This window comes from Pangasianodon hypophthalmus, chromosome 26 (assembly GCF_027358585.1).
Source record: "Pangasianodon hypophthalmus isolate fPanHyp1 chromosome 26, fPanHyp1.pri, whole genome shotgun sequence".
NCBI classification, from domain to species: Eukaryota; Metazoa; Chordata; class Actinopteri; order Siluriformes; family Pangasiidae; genus Pangasianodon; species Pangasianodon hypophthalmus.
The window spans coordinates 7,277,439-7,295,251 of NC_069735.1; the positions used below are offsets into that span (position 1 = coordinate 7,277,439).

Sequence of the window (17,813 nt, forward strand, 5' to 3'; positions counted from 1 at the left end):
ATAGTTTTGTTAAACCCCTTGAATTAAAGCTCAAAGTCTACACCTCAATCACATCTTGATTGTTTCATTTCAAATCCATAGTAGTGGTGTACGGGGCAGAATTTTGAAAATTGTGTCACTGCCCAAAAACGTATGGCCCTGACTGTATATGTACTGATTATAGCTGCAAAATGTGACCTCAGTGTCACATCTGTTATCAGACTGCCGCATATCAACCAGGTTATTCTATGTTTTTTTTTTTCCTTTTTCCCCTAAAACATTTATATTTGTTTTTCACTTGAATTCTGTTGGTTGCTATATCATATTAAAGGTGGAGAAAGATCAGACATGGTTTCATTTTTTATATCATAAAAACCTGCAATTTTAACAGGGTTGTACAGACTTTGTATATCTACTGTATGTGGGTTCATCTTTCAAGCACTCAGCATTGAAACCTGGCTCCAGCTAGGAGCTGAGTATGATGTCAAAGTAAAAACTAAACTAAAAAAAAAAAAAAAAAAAAACTGCAAAAAAAAAGAAGGTCTTTTATTATTACACAAAATAAAACCTGACAACAACCCAGGTAGGGCCAAAATTAATCAAGTGATTTGAGTGTATGGGTCAACAGCCTTTCAGCTTCAAATCAATGTTGCTAATCAAACAATCAAAATTGTAAGAAGGTTGTGGTAACTAATTCTTGGATGCCACTGAGATGTTCAAAGGAAAAAAAATTAAAACTGTAATTTATAATGGCCCTTATTCATCAAAGCTGTGCATGCAAAGTGATTGTAAGAGCAGCATCTTTTTTAACCTAAAAAAACTCCTGGATGGAAAATCATTCCCCTTAATGAAAATTAAATATATTTCCATGAATATATAACCAGAGACATTAACATTATGGCTTTGCCAATAACAAAACAAACTAACAAGGTGTACTTGAGGTTTGTTTAATGATGTCATCAAGAAATTCATATTTTTTAAAAAAACAAACTTCCTACTGAAAGCAAAATAGTTCTATGAAATATTAAGGAAAATGGTAGCCATTTTCAATGATATTTAATTAGAGACATCAACATTATGGCTTTCATATCCATGAGCATTGTACAGGCTTTTCCAATAAAAAATGCAATAAAAAAACTGGGAGTCACATTCAACCGTTTCAGTTATCAGTACTACAGCATGTAACACAAACAGAACAAAAAACAAAAGAGGAAGATTATAGGTTAAAGAGCTGGCATATACAAAAAGTGAGATGACTCAATATTAGTAGGTAATGTTGGAAGAGGAATACATCTTTTCAGGCATTGGGTTCATTTATTGGCTTGCTAAGTCTAAAATTCTTTAAACTACAGCATTATGTGATTTGAGTTTTGATCATCAATTTTAAACATGCAGTCAGTGTAATCAAACGTTTGGACGGAACAAAATACACTATGTTAAGTACCTTGTAAAAGTTCTCACATGCGCATGGACAAATGCATCTGTACTTTCAGAAAGTTCCAGATCCAGTTCTTTGTTTTTGAAATCTAAATAGTGAACCCCAAATTTTCAAATTCCCCATTACAATTTTCAAATTCCATTTTGGACCATATTTAACCTAAAACGTGATTTTAGCATGAGCCTGTATCAAGTTAGGCAGGCCCTGGGCAGATCCAAAAATGTATACAAATAGTATAACTGCTGTATCTTGTGGTAAGGAATGTTTATAGATCAGCACTGGTTTTTCCATCTCAAAAGGATTCATCTCAAACCAGGCTGCAGTGCATCATTAGCAACCTCTTTCGAACACAATATGCATATTTAGTGAGTAAAGTAACATGAAATGATTGTCACATTGATGCAAGACCTGAATTTTCAGTTCCTTTTGGTCACATATATTTCTCAAACAACATTAACAGCAATACAGTCAACAGCACAGGATCAGCTTTTAAAACATATAGCTTTTTAGCAACAAAATTTATTTGGTCAATAAAAATACAGCATCTTTTGTTAATATTTATAGCCAAGTCACACATTTGATCCAGGTATGAATAAGGGTATTTATGAACAAAGGATGTTTGTAAAATACCGATTTAACCATGGTCATAAGACCACCATCAGTTACCATGTCTCTGCATTCGTGCATCTTTACCAAGAAGATATGCATACAGTATCGCTAATTAATCTGAGAAGTATTAAATTTTATGCTTTAGTAATGGATTTGCTAAAGAAAAAGTCACCATCCATGAGCTATCATTAAGTCCTTCCTATCTCTCCTGTGAATGATAAAAAGTGGTTGCAGTTGGCCTTCCATTACATGGCGACATTACTGACACATTACTGGTTGTGTCAGAGAAAAACCCTGAGGAACAACATTGCAGTACATGATTTAGGGCACTTAAGTAAGGAAAATAAGGTTTAAGGTCAGAATAAGCTGCATAAGAATCATTGGTCCTCCTAAAAAATAATCTTTGCATGGCATAGCAAGGCAAAGCTGGTGCAAACAAATAACAAGAGACAAAGAAAGAAAAAGGAGTGCCTGTAAATTCCAGTGCATGTGCAAGTCCCAAAGGAATGTGATGAGTAAGGCTTTAATGGCATTGGACAAAATGAGGTTTCAGTCTAGCCTGAGTTTAGCCTGACGACTCTGTGGTTTCGTTGGAAGTGTAACCCACCCAGGAGTCATTAAGGATGACCACACTTAATGGCTCCGCCTTTATTTCCGTGAGGTTCTTCTTATCCATGTCCATGTCTGGACTTTGCGGGACATCATGGGAGTTTTCAGGAGCTTCACAGACCTCTCTGGTGTCTGGGTCACTTATCTGACCTGATATCTTTGGTTCCATTGCAGTGACTACAGAATGGATAACGGTACCAGAAGGCTGAGAAACCAACTGTTGCCCTCCAGCAAATGTCACTACTGAGGCACTACTTGACGCAGAATTACAGACGATGGCTTCTTCGCTCTTTTCCTTGTCAACTTCTTGGCAAGGATCAGAAGAAGCCTTGTCCAAGGTGACATTCTGTACTACGAGGGTTACCTCCTCTGGGATGGTCTCCGGAATAGCTTGCATGATGAACTGAGGAGACGTTATAGATCCATCCATTCCTTCCTCAGTGGAAGATACAGGTACCAGTTGAAGCGTGACGATCTGAGGTGCCTGGCCCTCTGGCTGAACGTCCAGCTGCTCCTGCTTGACCTCAGTGGGCTCTTGCTTGTCACGAAGACTTTCTAATAGCTGAGCCGTGCGGAAAACCGACCCGTGCTGGCCTGGCTGGATGGAGTGGACATTCTGAAGAGTTTTAATCATCTCCGCAGAAACAATGGGTAGATGTTGTTGCTGGATGAGACCTAACGAACGAGCTTGTTTGGTGGCTCCTGTAACCTCAGTGGGGTTGTTAACTGGCTTACGTTGGCCTCCATTCACAGCCCTACGGACTTTGTTACTCATAGAAGGTGTTTTAGAAGTGAACAATTTTGATTGGGAGGGAGTGGTGAAGTTTAAGGATGTTAGTTCATTGATGGATGCCTCACTGGAGTGATCATCATCCTCATGTGAAATGTTGATATTATTGCCACCAGGGCCATCACTGTCATCACCTATGTAGACAATGTTTTTTGGCATCTCTGCAAACTGATACACCAGTCTCTGACCCTCGACTTTATTCAGGATACCACGCTGATAGTAGTATCTGTTTGAAGGGACAATGAGGCAAACCATAAATATCACTTTTTTTTTTTTTTTTTTTTTAAAAAACATAATCAGCAAGGTTCTATACTTGCAATTTGATGGTTTTTCATTCAAGTAGAGAGTGAAGCATTGCAAGAAAACCTACCTAAGTGCTCTTCCCATTGTTTCATAGTTCATGTCCGGTTTGTTTTTGTGTTTGCCCCATAACTGTGACACAGCCTTGGAGTCCACAAGCTTGAATATGCCCTTTTCCCAGTTGGTCCACTTGATGTATCTGGGACAAGCGTTCTTGTCCTGCAGCAAAGCAATCAAAAACTCCCAAAGGTACAACGTATTTCCTGCAGGCAAGTAAAATGCAACATCCACGTAAGTGAGAATGATTACTGTCATGTGTTGAACCATCTATGAAAAGTAACATTACTAATTAAAAAAAATAAAAGCCTCTCACCTTTGCTGTCCTTGCTCTTCTTAATAGTTATGTCAGGCATTGGAGAATGTGCCCTTGCTCGTTTGGGCCTTCTACCTGAGAGTCAAAAAAAAATAACCAATATACATTTATAACAATAACAGTCAATACAATACAATTTGATATTCAGTTCAGGACAAGAATTAATTCTCTATTAAGTGTTAGCTGTTTTAGTCACCCTTTTTAGCCTTTGGTTTGTCTTCTGGTAGAGATCCTTTTTGAAGATGGATCCACTGTTGCTGTCCGACAACACCATCCGTTAAAAACTGGTTACCTTCTACCAGAGACGACGTCAAAAAAAACATTTGAGCTATGTGATTGGAGGGAAAAAAAAAGAAAAGTAAAGAATGATGTTGGGACTGAATGGTAATGCAGTAATTTTGACACGCAAGCGTTTAAAAATGTCACGGTTTTCAGAAAGACGACAAGCTGAACATTCAGGGAAACAAAAAGGAAAGACTATGGTTTCACAGTTAGTCATGGTGTATGATCAGACGGGTACCTCAACGCTGACTTTTTCACAATACTGTTTAACACGTATTTCTATCTATTATCATCTACCCCTTCATTTTTTACCGTCTTTATCAAGTTCCTTCCTCTAACGATTCTCATCCCTTTTGTGTCTGGCTGCGATTTCCCAAAAAATGTAGGTCGGATTTCATAACATCCACCATCCTGACTCCTTCCAAATCATATATCAGCAAGCTTCTCAGCGCGGGCGAGGCAGACTGCACTGAAAACCCCTTAGCTGTCTAATTCGCTACTGATGTAAACATTACAGTGCTACTTCTGCTGCCATTCCTCACATGTTCGTAACTTTATCATACATGATGGCTATCAAACACATGGACGAACACATCATTGCTGACCAGAACTAAATGAAACTATCTACTGACTACATTTAACGTGCATATCAATATTCCGATATTAATCAGAATTTGGCAATATTCTATTTAGCATTCAGTCATGTAAACGCCAGCAATCTGATTGCCCGATTCAGATTAAGACAATATTCAGATTCCCCAAATTCCGATTCCCATCCCTGGAATACGCCTGTTTTAATCGGAAATGTGTTGCATGAAAAACCTTATTCAGAAAATCCACTGAAAGGAGATATAAGAGTATGCTCATTCCGCAAGGAATTGTGGGTACTAACAGATGCATATTTAGCTGTAGGCTAGCTGCAGGCTAGGTATTTAGGAATGGCATATTTACATATCTACATATTTAGCTGTAGGCTAGGTATTTAGAAATGGCTACTCAAGCATACTTACAACAATCACGTATACAAGAATATTCTGATGCTTGTACGCATATAAACATCGTACTTGAAATACGTCTGCAACCCGAATATACACCTTAAATGGAATTTGATGTGCATGTAAATGTAGCCAATGTAAGAGATTTTACTGTAAGAGATGTAAGAGATTTCACAAAAAAATAAGAAGAGAAGAGGGGTTTTAATTTTTTTCCTGTTAGGTTTTTTTTATACACACCATATGGTCAAAAGTTTGTGGACACCTGACCATCACACCCATAAGGGCTTTTTGAACATCTCGTTCCAGATTAATTCCCCTTTGCTATTATAATAATCTCCACTATTCTGGTAAGGCTTTCCACTAGATTTTGGAGTGTAGCTGTGGGGATTAGCCTATGGAGTGCAGTCAGCATTCCAATTCATCCCAGAGGTGTTCAGTGTGGTTGAGGTCAGGGCTCTGTGCAGGTCACTCGAGTTGTTTGACCACCAACCTAGCTTAACCATGTCTTGAGCTAGAGGTTTGGGCCCCATAGCTCTAGTTAAGTGAAACTGTATTGCTACAGCACACAAAGCCATCTTATACAACTGTATTTCCCCAACTCTGTGGCAACAGTTTGGGGAAGAACCACGTATTCTTCCACATACTTCTGCTGAGAAGGTGATTGGCTGTAATCTGCCACCTCTTCAGGACCTGTACACTTCCAGGACTCTGAAGCGGGCAGTTGTGACTGACCCCTCTCACCCTGGACACAAACTTTTCGGGCACTCCCCTCCGGCGGGAGGCTAAAACCTAAACTCTCAAAACTAAAACCTCACTCCATAAAAACAGTTTCTTTCCATCCGCAACTGGCCCCATCAACAATACCCAGGACCCACCATGGTCTCTTATCCGCCTCCATGGACATTACACATTACATTAACAAAAAAAAACAAAAAAACCCCACTTTACTGTTTCATGTGTGTTACATTAACACACACAACTCAGACTGCTATACTGCACCCTCTTACTTCAAACTGTGAGCATTTGCACTGGCCCACTTTTGCACATCCTGCACTAATGTACAGTTAATGTCTCTATTTTTATTTTATTTTCCTAAAATTTTTATATTGCAATATTTATCCTCACAGTTGTTTACCTTATTAATATTCTTTTTATTTCTTGTATTTTACTGTTATACTAAGCACCAGTAAACCAAGACAAATTTCTTGTACATGTAAACCCACGGTACTTAAAGGCGATTCTGATTCAGGTATGAGTGTGATAATCAAGCATCCACAAACTTTTGCCCATATAATGTATACAGACTTTTTGAGACATTTGTACAAAGATTTTGTGATAAATTTTCACCACTTGTTTTTTTTTTTTTTTATATGGTCAATTAATACCATGATGCCGTGAAACTGTACTATGTTTAGATTAGACTATCATATTGTGAAGATTTCAAACCCTTTCTAGGGAAGTACCAATTCAACCTCCACCTCCACCTCCACCACTGGCCTGATCTGATGAGCTGTAACATATTTTCCAATATCTTCTTTCTTCTTCTTGCCATCACACCTGTAACACTGTGTATAACTTGAACAGAAACAAGCTGAGAGTCAGACCCTCTGTACAATGCCAACACTTACGGATCTGCTTCTCATCTAGTGCAAGAGGAGTGGACGAATCGATGTTCATCAGAGCTTCAGCAGCTTCTGCACTTTCCATCATGGCATCTTCATTACCACTCTGATAAGCTTCCACTGAAGGGCAAACCAAAACATTACATCAGCCATCTGTATCTTTGTTTTATTTATTTATTTATTTTTCCCATGTGCATGTACAGTCTCTCTGTTTTCCTCCTGTCACATCTGCACTGTATTTTAAACTCACATACTACCCTACTAAACAGTATAGTGTGCATAGTGTGCAGTCTGGAGCTTCTAGGCTGACATAAGCGTCAGCTAAGAGGCTAACAATTCTTAGCACACTTTCTCAACAACAGTAAAAGTTCCCTATAAGCGTCTCGGAGTGATATAAGCAGATAAATGACAACTACACACACTAAGAGTACTTTTTAAGGCTAATGTGGCGTTACATTACATGACACAAACTGTAAGTGCTGCTGGTTAGTTCGCTAGCAGTCAAGCATAACACACAGGTCCCACCAAAGTACTCACTCTAAAGTGTACTCACTTCTCTGAAACACTGAAAAAGTGTGGATAGCTTGAAGTTTGGTCCCAAAACTGTGGCTTTAACCCAGTTTAAACGCTTACATTGTCCCAGTTTTCGACTCAAGAGCTTTCTACTAGTTAGCTAACCACTCTGTAGTCGATAAACAGCGCCGACGTCATTGTTATGCTTCAGGCTGCGTCCTTGTTGGCCGTCCACGTGAGAACTTAGCCCGGGGTGGGGCCTGGAGTTGTATCCCAAATATATTCTTCATTATCTATGTAGGTGCACTATATAGGGTACGACCTAATGGCTTTGACACCCTTTGAAGTGCACTAGGCTGCAAAGGGAGCCGTTTGGGATTGAGCTACAGAGATATAATACTATCGACCTGCTGGCTGACTTGTATTGTTTACTATGTCGTAGTTTAGGGATTAAATGTTCCTTTGCTACACCTCAAACAGCAAAACAGTTCACTAAAAAACATATTTTTAAAAAAAAGAAACTGATCAAGACGAATTTAAAAAGGACTCTAGGCACTGAATTGGCTTAATCTCTGGCTTTTTTCCTCTTAAAAACGTACTGTAGTGTAATTTTTAGCATAGACCTGCCTCTTCTTCATGGACCTCAGTCCATAAAGACTATATGAAAGGAATAAAACGTGCTGTTGTAGGAAACTAATCAAAGATAAGGAGCTGTAATGCCTTGTTACCACCCCAAAGCTGACTATTTTCCTATAAGACCTCATCCAGGAGTGTTTTATTTATCTTACACCACAGAAATTTGCCAACATTTACATTTTTTTTATCAGTTATTATCAGTCATACTTTTTCCATAACATAAGACATGCACGAGAAAAATTAGTTCCTGTTATCACTTACTTTATAGCAACTATAAACTGTTGTTCCTTCACAAACATCTTTATTTTCTCTCTCTTCAAGAAAAACTCAGCTTGTTATGTTACAAAGAAACTGGAAAGCAGAAACCTCTGACCTGAAGACTTTCACATGGTGGAAAAACTTACTGATCCTTACAAAATGCTGAAACTAAAGACTCCTTCCATAAATGTCAAATAAACGTCGCCTTACAGGCAGCTTCACCATATTTAATTAAAGAACAACACATTTTTTTAAATCCATTTGTTATTAGCTTTAGATTATGTGGAATATCTGCCGTACAAGTCCCTTTGTAACATGTTACTACAGAAATAATAATGTATTAGAACGAGTGTATTAATATAAACCTGTGATTTGTCTTAAAGCCAGAACAACTGTGAGAATTGCTGTTGTAAAAATTAATCAACCATTTCTGACCAATCAAAATTGAGCATTCAACAGCGTTGTGGTATAAGTACTTTTATATACTAAATCCACTGACTATATACTTTTTTTCATTTAATGTACTTCCAGTGCATATATTAATTTCCTGTTTATACATAATATCTTTTGACTTTGTATATATAAATATGAACAAAAAGTATGTATTTATAAGCTTAAACATAGATATGTTTAATTGATAGGGAAAAAGGTATTCTGAAACCACAAATTAACAACAGAACTCTGCAAACCTGTTGTTTTTAATTACAGCTTCGAGGTATCTATGGTAAGACATAATTAGTTTTTTTTTTTTTCTTCAAGATTACAAGAAGCCCTCTGATGGGCTCACAATTTGAAAATTCTCCATAAACTTTGAGTGGGACTCAAATCAGATGATTGGCGAGATCATGCAAGACCTTCCTGAGTTGTTTTGGCTATACGTTTGGGGTTGTTGTCTTGTTGAAACATCCGTCTTCTCCCCAGATTCAGTTTCTTGGCTGATAAGATTAAAATTTTTGTTTATGTTTATAAGTACAGTCAAAAGACTTTATGCATGTAAATTTGAAGTGAACATATGCACTGGAAGTATATTAATGAAAAGTGTCTGAACACTTATTTCCTCTCACTGCATACACACAGATGTCGCTCTCAAAAAAAAGGTGATCAAAAAGGATGTGAAAGTCCCTTTAAATTTTTGAGGAAACCTGAGTAGGATATGTGCTCCAACCTGTGAGTTGTGTCATGTCATCAACAGTATCTCGCTCCAAACCCAGTCTTAACGGCTGGTCACAAGTCAGACCCGAATAATTGAGCAGGTGGCTATGTGGCATTTGCTCCACGATTACGGCTGGGAAAGAGGATGGATCTACCAACTGGAGGAAAAAAGGAGGGAAAAGAAGAAGAAAATTTAAATTGAATAGCATCAGACAGATCTTCATAATGCAATGAGTGAAAATCCTCCCTGTCATCAGCATTAGCTTGTTCCATAATTGAAGTGGGTTGAGTGAATCAAGGTCATGGCAGCTTTCATTATATTGCCCACACAGTGAAGCAGCACATGAATAATTGACAATAGAAATGGGCTTTCAGCATTTTCAACCCACTTTTACTGTGGAAGACAACTAGTTTAGTATCACTTTGAATTCATATATAAAAGCATTGTAAAACCTAGAAAATAAAATACCTGCAAAGAGTCATCTTCTTGTTTGTTTGCGCCATCCCAGGCGCCCTCGGTCTGCTGAACCACAGCGGCCATGTTGAACACCAGTAATAGGCCTAAGACGTCATCACAGTGGGCCTTTTCGGGCTTACAGATGCTGGTTTCACTTCCAATAAGTTTTAGTTTGACTCAGAGAACACTTCAAGCTCAATGAAAAGGCAACATGATTGAACATCCATGTTCAAATAGCACCAAAGAGGCACTGGCAAGTTTCACTTCATTGCTGTTTCCAGTGGTTAAGCAGCTGGGAATCTGCAAAAGAGGAACCCTGCAAGTTAGTTCTTCAACCATTGATAACCTGAGTCTGCTGTTTGCCATCATGCCAAGTTGTATTATCTAAGAATAGTTAAAAGCAATAGCACACATAGTAACTGTAAACAGAAATACATCACTGGTTTCTCCATATCTATTCAATCAGAAGACAAAAATTCAGAGTAGACATTACATTACAACTTAGGTTTGCTTTTCGTTCCCTCCAACGCGTTACATCAGCCGTGCTTCTGTAGCATTCTGTAAACAACTTTTTCTCTCGTCCTCCATGACTGCTCTAGCTGCGCTCCCTTATCTTTCTTTGTAGACACACCACACAAGAAACAGGAAGGAAATGTACTGTCGACGTCACGGCAAGCAAGAGTGGGTTAAAACAGCAGCTGCAGACATGATGGTGGAAAAGCCCTAACCAATACAAACCAAAAGCCCTAGATATACACTATATATGTTCTCTTAAAACCTTTGAAAATATATGGCTTATAGCTTGGTGCTCTGGTGATCATGTTAGATGCACAGACCCTTTGTGGCTGGAATAGGAAGGTCCAGTGCCAGTCAGCAGTGAATAGATGTTCACATAACAGGTGTTAATGGTCTAATAAGTAACCAATGAGCACTGTTTACTTACAGTGGAGCATAGAAAACTATAATCCATAATGCATGAGTGATGCAAACCTAAATACTCCAACATCACTTGATATTGTACATTATTTTAGCCTCATGCTAAATACAACTCAACTTAACCAGCCGAACTACATATTTTGCTTATTATAAACCATGACATCCAACGTCCACTAATGAATCAACAGGATAAATGCAGTTTACATTCTTAGGTCACGCAGTAGTATCCTAAAAGTTGAGAAATAACACAAAATAAGTGCAAAATTATTTTTGGACTACAACGAAATAAACACTGGAGATTACTAGATGTCAGCATTACCTGCCGGAGAATCAATTGCTTCATTGATGGTTTTGTCGTCTTTGCCAAGAATGTAAATCTTTATCAGCAGCTATGTGATCACTACATAATGGCCTTGATCTCTCGTTTACCCTTTGTATGGTTTTAACAGTCTGGAAACACCCGGGCATCAGTAAATGTTTTGGGTTTTACCTGAAAATCCTGTTTCGAGCTACTCCATAGCTGTTGTCCTATGAAAATCATTCTTTCTCTCTCTCTCTCTCTCTCTCTCTCTCTCGTTCTCTCTCTCACACATTTTCCCCCTCCCCCTTACCTTACCGCTCCCTCGCTCGGTGTCATGTTACAGGACGTAAGCATGGTGACAGCACCTTGACAACCGAGGCACACCTGGACTACCGAAGCTGCCTCCAGCTCCAAGGCATTTAACTCCCTAGGGTTATGTTTCTGTTCTCCCATAGTTCTCCCGTCTGTGTCTGTGTGCATGGTAGACTGTGGTGTAAATATGTATTCTTTGGCTTGCTTTCTGCAAGATCTGCAGACAGAAAATATTTGGTTGCTGCTCGCTCTATAGCAGGAAATGAAACAAGCAGGAGTGCTCTGAGCGAGAGGCCACATGGTGTGAACCTTCTCATCATTGTCAAAACTACGTAGATCTACCTTCTAATAAGCAGCTTTCCTGGAGATTCTAGATTCTGCACTCCCTAATTTAATAGGCTTTGAACATATTCATTGCTGTGTTTCAGAGCAGTTAAGGGGAAGCTAAAAGAAAAAGCCTTAGGAGCTAGAAAGGGCAATATTAATACATGGCTCTTTTAATCTCTTAATAGGCACAATACTTTTAAGGGAATACAAGTTGTATGATATGATATAGTACTATATGGTACACATTAGAACATTTGTTGGCATCTAAACATCTACTACTACCACTACCACTACTGATAGTACTAGTACTACTACCACTACCAGTGCTACTATTACTACCACTACTACTACTACTATTACTAACACTGCTACCACTACTGATAGTACTAGTACTACTACCACTACCAGTGCTACTATTACTACCACTGCTACCACTACTGATAGTTCTAGTACTACTACTACTACCACTACCACTACTGATAGTACTAGTACTACTACCACTACCAGTGCTACTATTACTACCACTACTACTACTACTATTACTACCACTGCTACCACTACTGATAGTTCTAGTACTACTACCACTACCACTACCAGTGCTACTATTACTACCACTGCTACTACTACTATTACTACCACTGCTACCACTACTGATAGAACTAGTACTACTACTACTACCACTACCACTACTATTACTATCAATGCAACCGCTACTGCTACTACCATTACTACCACCACTACCACTACTGTTACTACCACTGCTACCACTACTGATACTACTACTACCACTAATGCTACTACCCCTACTGATAGAACTACTACCACTACCAGTATTATTACCACTGCTACCACTACTGATACTACTACAACTACCACTACCACTACTCATATTACCACCACTACCACTACTGTTACTACCACTGCTACAACTACTGATAGAACTACTACCACTACCAGTATTATTACCACTGCTACCACTACTGATAATACTACAACTACCAATACCACTACTCATAGTACTACTACCACTACCAGTATTATTACCACTGCTACCACTACTGATACTACTACTACCACTACAACTACCACTACTATTACTACCAATGCTACCACTACTACTACTACTACCACTGCTATGAAAAGTGAATTAAAAAGTGATCTATCTATCTATCTATCTATCTATCTGACTATTACTGCTACTACCACTACCACTACTGATAATACAACAACAACAACAATAATAATGAATAATAATAATAATAATAATAATAATAATAATAATTACTATTATTATTACTGTAAGGAGACAAATCTGATTTATTTGGCCATCAAAACACTACAATACTTTGCAGTTAGATTTGAGAATTACTGACTCAGTATAGCTGTAGCAGCAGTCTACATTTTCTCAGAATTTGCTGAACATTTTAAAATAGAAGGTGCACCCCAGTTATGACCACTAAGAGCTTTCACATCTTACCACAGTGTAAAATCCCTACTTCTAATGTGGAACATTTTTAAAGCTTTCTGATTTGCTTTAAATGCAGTACGCAGTAAAACTATTCTCTGATTATATACCAGGTTACTTTAAACAATATATCCTTTGTAAAACACACATGAATGCACTCAAATCCTTTAATATTTCTATACTTCTTACTTGAACATATATGCCAAAAATGTGAAATGACTGAGTCAGTCTGTCCAGAAATCCCCAGAAGCATCAGATAAACGAAAAAAGCACCTCTGCTGTTCACTCCATAATTCCACCCACAACCAAAAGTGTTTGTCTTTTACACATAGCTTTGTTAATAGAGTGTAAAAATTTAGCTTGCTGATATTCTTTCAATACAATTATAATAAAAGAATACTTTTCTAATGAACTACAGAGACCCAAATGGACAAATCCAAATCCTAATGGACAAAAGAATGCTCACGAACATTCATTATCAAAGATAAAAATCCACATGCTATCATCTGAGTGATTATGCTATGATACGTAGGAATAGTGTGAAATGTATGATACTCGTTCAAGTATTCAGCAGAGGAAAACACAACACAGCACATCAAGCTTTCAACAACCTGTCCTTGTTTGCTCACATCACTGAATGAGTTCAGTATGTCTGTACATAACTTGATCAGTCTGACTCAAAGACCCCCACCGCTAAGTGTAACAGTCAGTCAGAGAAAGCAGAGAGGAAACCTTTGCACTGAAACAAGCAGTCACATAGAGATGAGGTTTTTTAAGCTCTTGCAACAACTTCTAACAACCTACAGGTCCAGTGTTAACAATTAACCCATCCTATTGTTCTGCACTGTAGGAGAGGCAAGTGAGCACATTTTCATGTTCATAGTTGAGATATGTGTTTGTAGAGAAAGACTGTACAATTTTTTTTTTGTTACAAATAGGCACTTTATTTTAACCGACAAAACGGAAATGGTGGGTGGGAAATGTTTCACAAAGTTTAACTCCCATGTTTCTGTTTCATGTTTGAAGTATTTCAGCATGAAACTTTATGCCTTCTCTAATGCAGTGGCTCTCAGAATGGGGGTCTGGGGACGCTCAGGAGCCCATGAAGCATATTTAGGGGGGTCTATTTACAGTGGTAGAATGTTTAATTTATTATTGAGGTCTAGCCTGGATCCTTGAATTAAATGGGTTTAATCCAAACCTCAACAGCTCAAAAACAACAACTTATAAATAATGTCAACTTGGACCCGTGTTCAGCTGGTGGAAAGGAATTTAAAAAAAAAAAAAAAAAAAAAAGCACTATGGATTTAAAAAGCTAAAATATTATTGTGCACATTTGAATAATGAGCCTAATATTTGAATAGCTGGATTATGTTTATAAAATAAATCTGTGTTGAGAGAGTCCATGGAATATATTTTATAATTAAAGGGTGCCCTGGATAAAAAATATCTGAGAACTCCTCCTCTAATGAACATGAATAGTCAGAGATTAAATTCAGGTCATTTTGATAAAATGCTACTTGGCATTTCCTTGTGATTGTTTTTTTTTCACATTTATTTCCATAAATGTCATTTATATTGCAAAAAAATTGAGATGAAGCAAAAATTATAGTGAGTATTTTATGATACATTTTACATTTACATCAACTGCAATGCACTTAATCAAAAGATGCCAGCCAGTGGGACATTCAAGACAAACATAGAGTAGATCTTAAACAGACTTTGCCCCTTTGCTGCTGAAGACCTCGTCTGACATAAATCCTGTCTTTGAATCTGCTCTGCCCTGCCTCTGACATAATGTTTATCAAGTTTGAAGTCGGTCAAACTCTTGGCAAGAGGTTGATCTTCTTCTGCCTATCATCACACGTTGTTATGCAGAGCAGCGACACTTAACACACACACACACACACACACACACACACACCCACACACACCACCCATCACCACTGTATTCCTCATGGAAAAGCACAACAGACAAGCCAACAGTGCTGCAATACTATATATCAGCACTCGTTTCTGCCTTGTTATCAACCTTCGCCTTTTTTTGGGGAGGGTTGTTGGACATTTTGATTATGATGGTGAGCCTTTGCAATAAGTCAGTCCCCCAACGTGCCTGTTTAATACTAAACACCTTCAGTGAGGCATAGAGGCAAAGCCTATTCACACAATATTAGCACTGAAGTATGGCCAGGTGTGGATGATGCATTCTTTCCCTCACTCACACTGCCGGGCTCACTTTCCACCACCCCCACACAAATCGAGAGAGAAATTAAGCCGGTAAGAACTGCATTAGGCCTCTAATTGACTTGGTGTTTCTCTCTATTGATTTCAAATGGGAATCATTACACTTTCAAGGGTTTTTTTTCTCTGGTATGGAGTGTATTGTCTAATCTTATGTAAACATTGCTTCAGTCCTAGAATTTATAAGGATTCAGACGATCTATAGACAAATGATTTAAAAAAGAGCCATAGAGAAGCATCTGTTCCATTCATTACTACACTGTAGGTACGTGCCAACAATGAAAGTATTATATTTAACATACACAAAATAGTTATTCTGAACTAAAATACTGTCACAAACCTTCCCTTTGCAAGGTAGCACAAGGATAACTGTTTGTCCTCATTTTGGACAAGTTTGAAGGCAGAATAGCATACATCCTTTTAGCCAAAGCAATTCTACAGTTGTGTTCAGAGAATTCAATGAAAACATAGTGGACCAAGTCATTGTTCTGAATGTGGAACAACTAATTAGCAATGCTACCATTTTCAAAAATATATAATAATAGTTTATTACCATAGCCTTGTTGTAATGCTTGATTCTGATTGGTCAGAAGATGTTAATTAATTTCTATACCAGCAGCTCTGACAGTAGTTCTGACAGCAAGGTAAATAACTTTTTTTAATATAATTATATTAATGCACTGATTCCAATATGTTATCGTTTCTATAGCAACAACTCATTTACAGGGACTTATATAGTGGACACACTACAAAAATGGATATTATAAAATTTTTTTCTTTGACATGCTGCAGCTTTCTATGAGGTGATTTTTATTTAGGATTTAAGGAAGGAGTCTCCAGTGTCAGAGGTAATTTGATGTTCGAACTTTAAGTTTTCAAACAGTGCAGGCTACAGGATGACAAGCTGCATTTGTTTTCTTTTTAACTTCAAAAATGAGGCTATAAACGACTAACATAAGTAATAACAGGAACTTGTTTCACTGCCGTTGCGCAATATTAAACATAACTATAAACAGATAAAATGTATGATAGGTTGTTTTTTAATGATTAAAAATTGTTAGTGTTGGCAAGTTGCTGTGTAATAAGAGGGAAAAAACACTTCAGAACGTGCTGCTATTGGAAAAAACTCAACAGTAGCTTTGCGTGGGGCCACATCACACCATCCCGCATGCCCCCAAGTGTTTATTCCTTACAAAAAACTGTGGTACAAGATCATTTTTGTAATGATTTTCAGCACTACACTGAATGCTCAACTCACAAAGTAACAATTTTGGGTACATACTGTAATTATATGATAAAATTCTTCCAGCTGAATATACCATACTTCTTCTCTAGGCCTGATATCAAGGTTCTTTGTCGTTTGAACAAATAAACTTTACACTTTGCACAATGAGTGGATATTCCCAGTCTGTTCAACACTTAATTTGTTGTTTTGTCTCTATGTACCTTGCCCTGGCCTGTTTTGTAACATGAGAGAAAAGAGACTGTAGTCACTCATTAACCGTCAAGGTAAAGTTTCAGCAGCGGGAAAAAAAAAGGAACCCACTGAATAACTGACAGCCCAAAATGTCCCCTGTCAACCATAACCTTTGTAGCACTTTCACTTTCTCCACTGCCTTCTTTTGGTCATGGCAAGAGACAAAACTGCACTTTTCAAGCTGCAGTTTTCATACTTCAGGGTACACATTCTCTTATCTAATTTCTTAAGGTTAAACGTACCTCAATATGCGTTTCCACAGAATTTGCCTCCCAACCCCCTGGTCTGTGGCATGCGGCCGACACTTGTAATGCTTGTTTGCATTGTAAGGTGAGTTCCTCCTTCTGTTGCAATGAAAAGGAACGCCCACTTCTGCTTTTATGGCTGACGTCAAACAGTTGACTGAAAACCACATCACCCATGGCAACTGTGAGCTCAGCCCTTATGGTGGAGGAACAGAGATAACATGTTGCTTGTTAACAGGCAGACAAGTGCAAAGAGCATGTTTAGGCAGAGCTTGTCTCTGCTGACACCCAATGGCTGCTTTAGAGCTTTAGGGTAACTAGGTCAATGTAACTGGACTTAAAATAGGAACTACTACTGATAAGAAGCCTAGACTGGACAAGATATTAGAATTTTGAAGGCATTTTCCTACATGTCTTAGGGACTTTATTGGTTCTCATTACATACTATATATGGGACATATCTGATTTTGTATCTAAACACCGAGTATATCCCATC

General features: G+C 38.0%; 1 protein-coding gene across 6 annotated transcripts; it reads right to left on the reverse strand.

The window, feature by feature from the left end:
* Positions 1–910: 910 nt before the first annotated feature.
* LOC113537349 (ETS-related transcription factor Elf-1) lies at positions 911–17,472 on the reverse strand. 6 transcript variants are annotated; one of them, XM_026931775.3, is made up of 8 exons: positions 17,315–17,472; positions 10,026–10,313; positions 9,570–9,714; positions 7,004–7,117; positions 4,295–4,426; positions 4,099–4,173; positions 3,796–3,988; positions 911–3,651 (listed from the first exon to the last, which is right to left on the reverse strand). In XM_026931775.3, the coding sequence occupies exons 2-8, from the start codon at positions 10,095–10,097 to the stop codon at positions 2,592–2,594; spliced, it is 1,791 nt and encodes a 596-aa protein (XP_026787576.3). In that variant the 5' UTR covers positions 10,098–10,313; positions 17,315–17,472; the 3' UTR covers positions 911–2,591. The 6 variants fall into 6 exon arrangements, with proteins under 6 accessions (XP_026787576.3, XP_026787578.3, XP_026787580.3 ...); XM_026931777.3 differs by lacking the exon at positions 17,315–17,472 and adding an exon at positions 11,440–11,484; XM_026931779.3 differs by lacking the exon at positions 17,315–17,472 and adding an exon at positions 11,269–11,408.
* Between the last annotated feature and the right edge of the window lie 341 nt (positions 17,473–17,813).

Excerpts from the sequence above, each read along its gene's own strand:
- LOC113537349 (XM_026931775.3), bottom strand. The coding sequence starts at position 10,097 with ATGGCCGCTGTGGTTCAGCAGACCGAGGGCGCCTGGGATGGCGCAAAC. Across the intron at positions 4,427-7,003 it reads ACTAGATGAGAAGCAGATCC|CTCAAATGTTTTTTTTGACG; the intron begins GTAAGTGTTGGC and ends CCAATCACATAG. Across the intron at positions 3,652-3,795 it reads ACAATGGGAAGAGCACTTAG|ATACTACTATCAGCGTGGTA; the intron begins GTAGGTTTTCTT and ends CCCTTCAAACAG.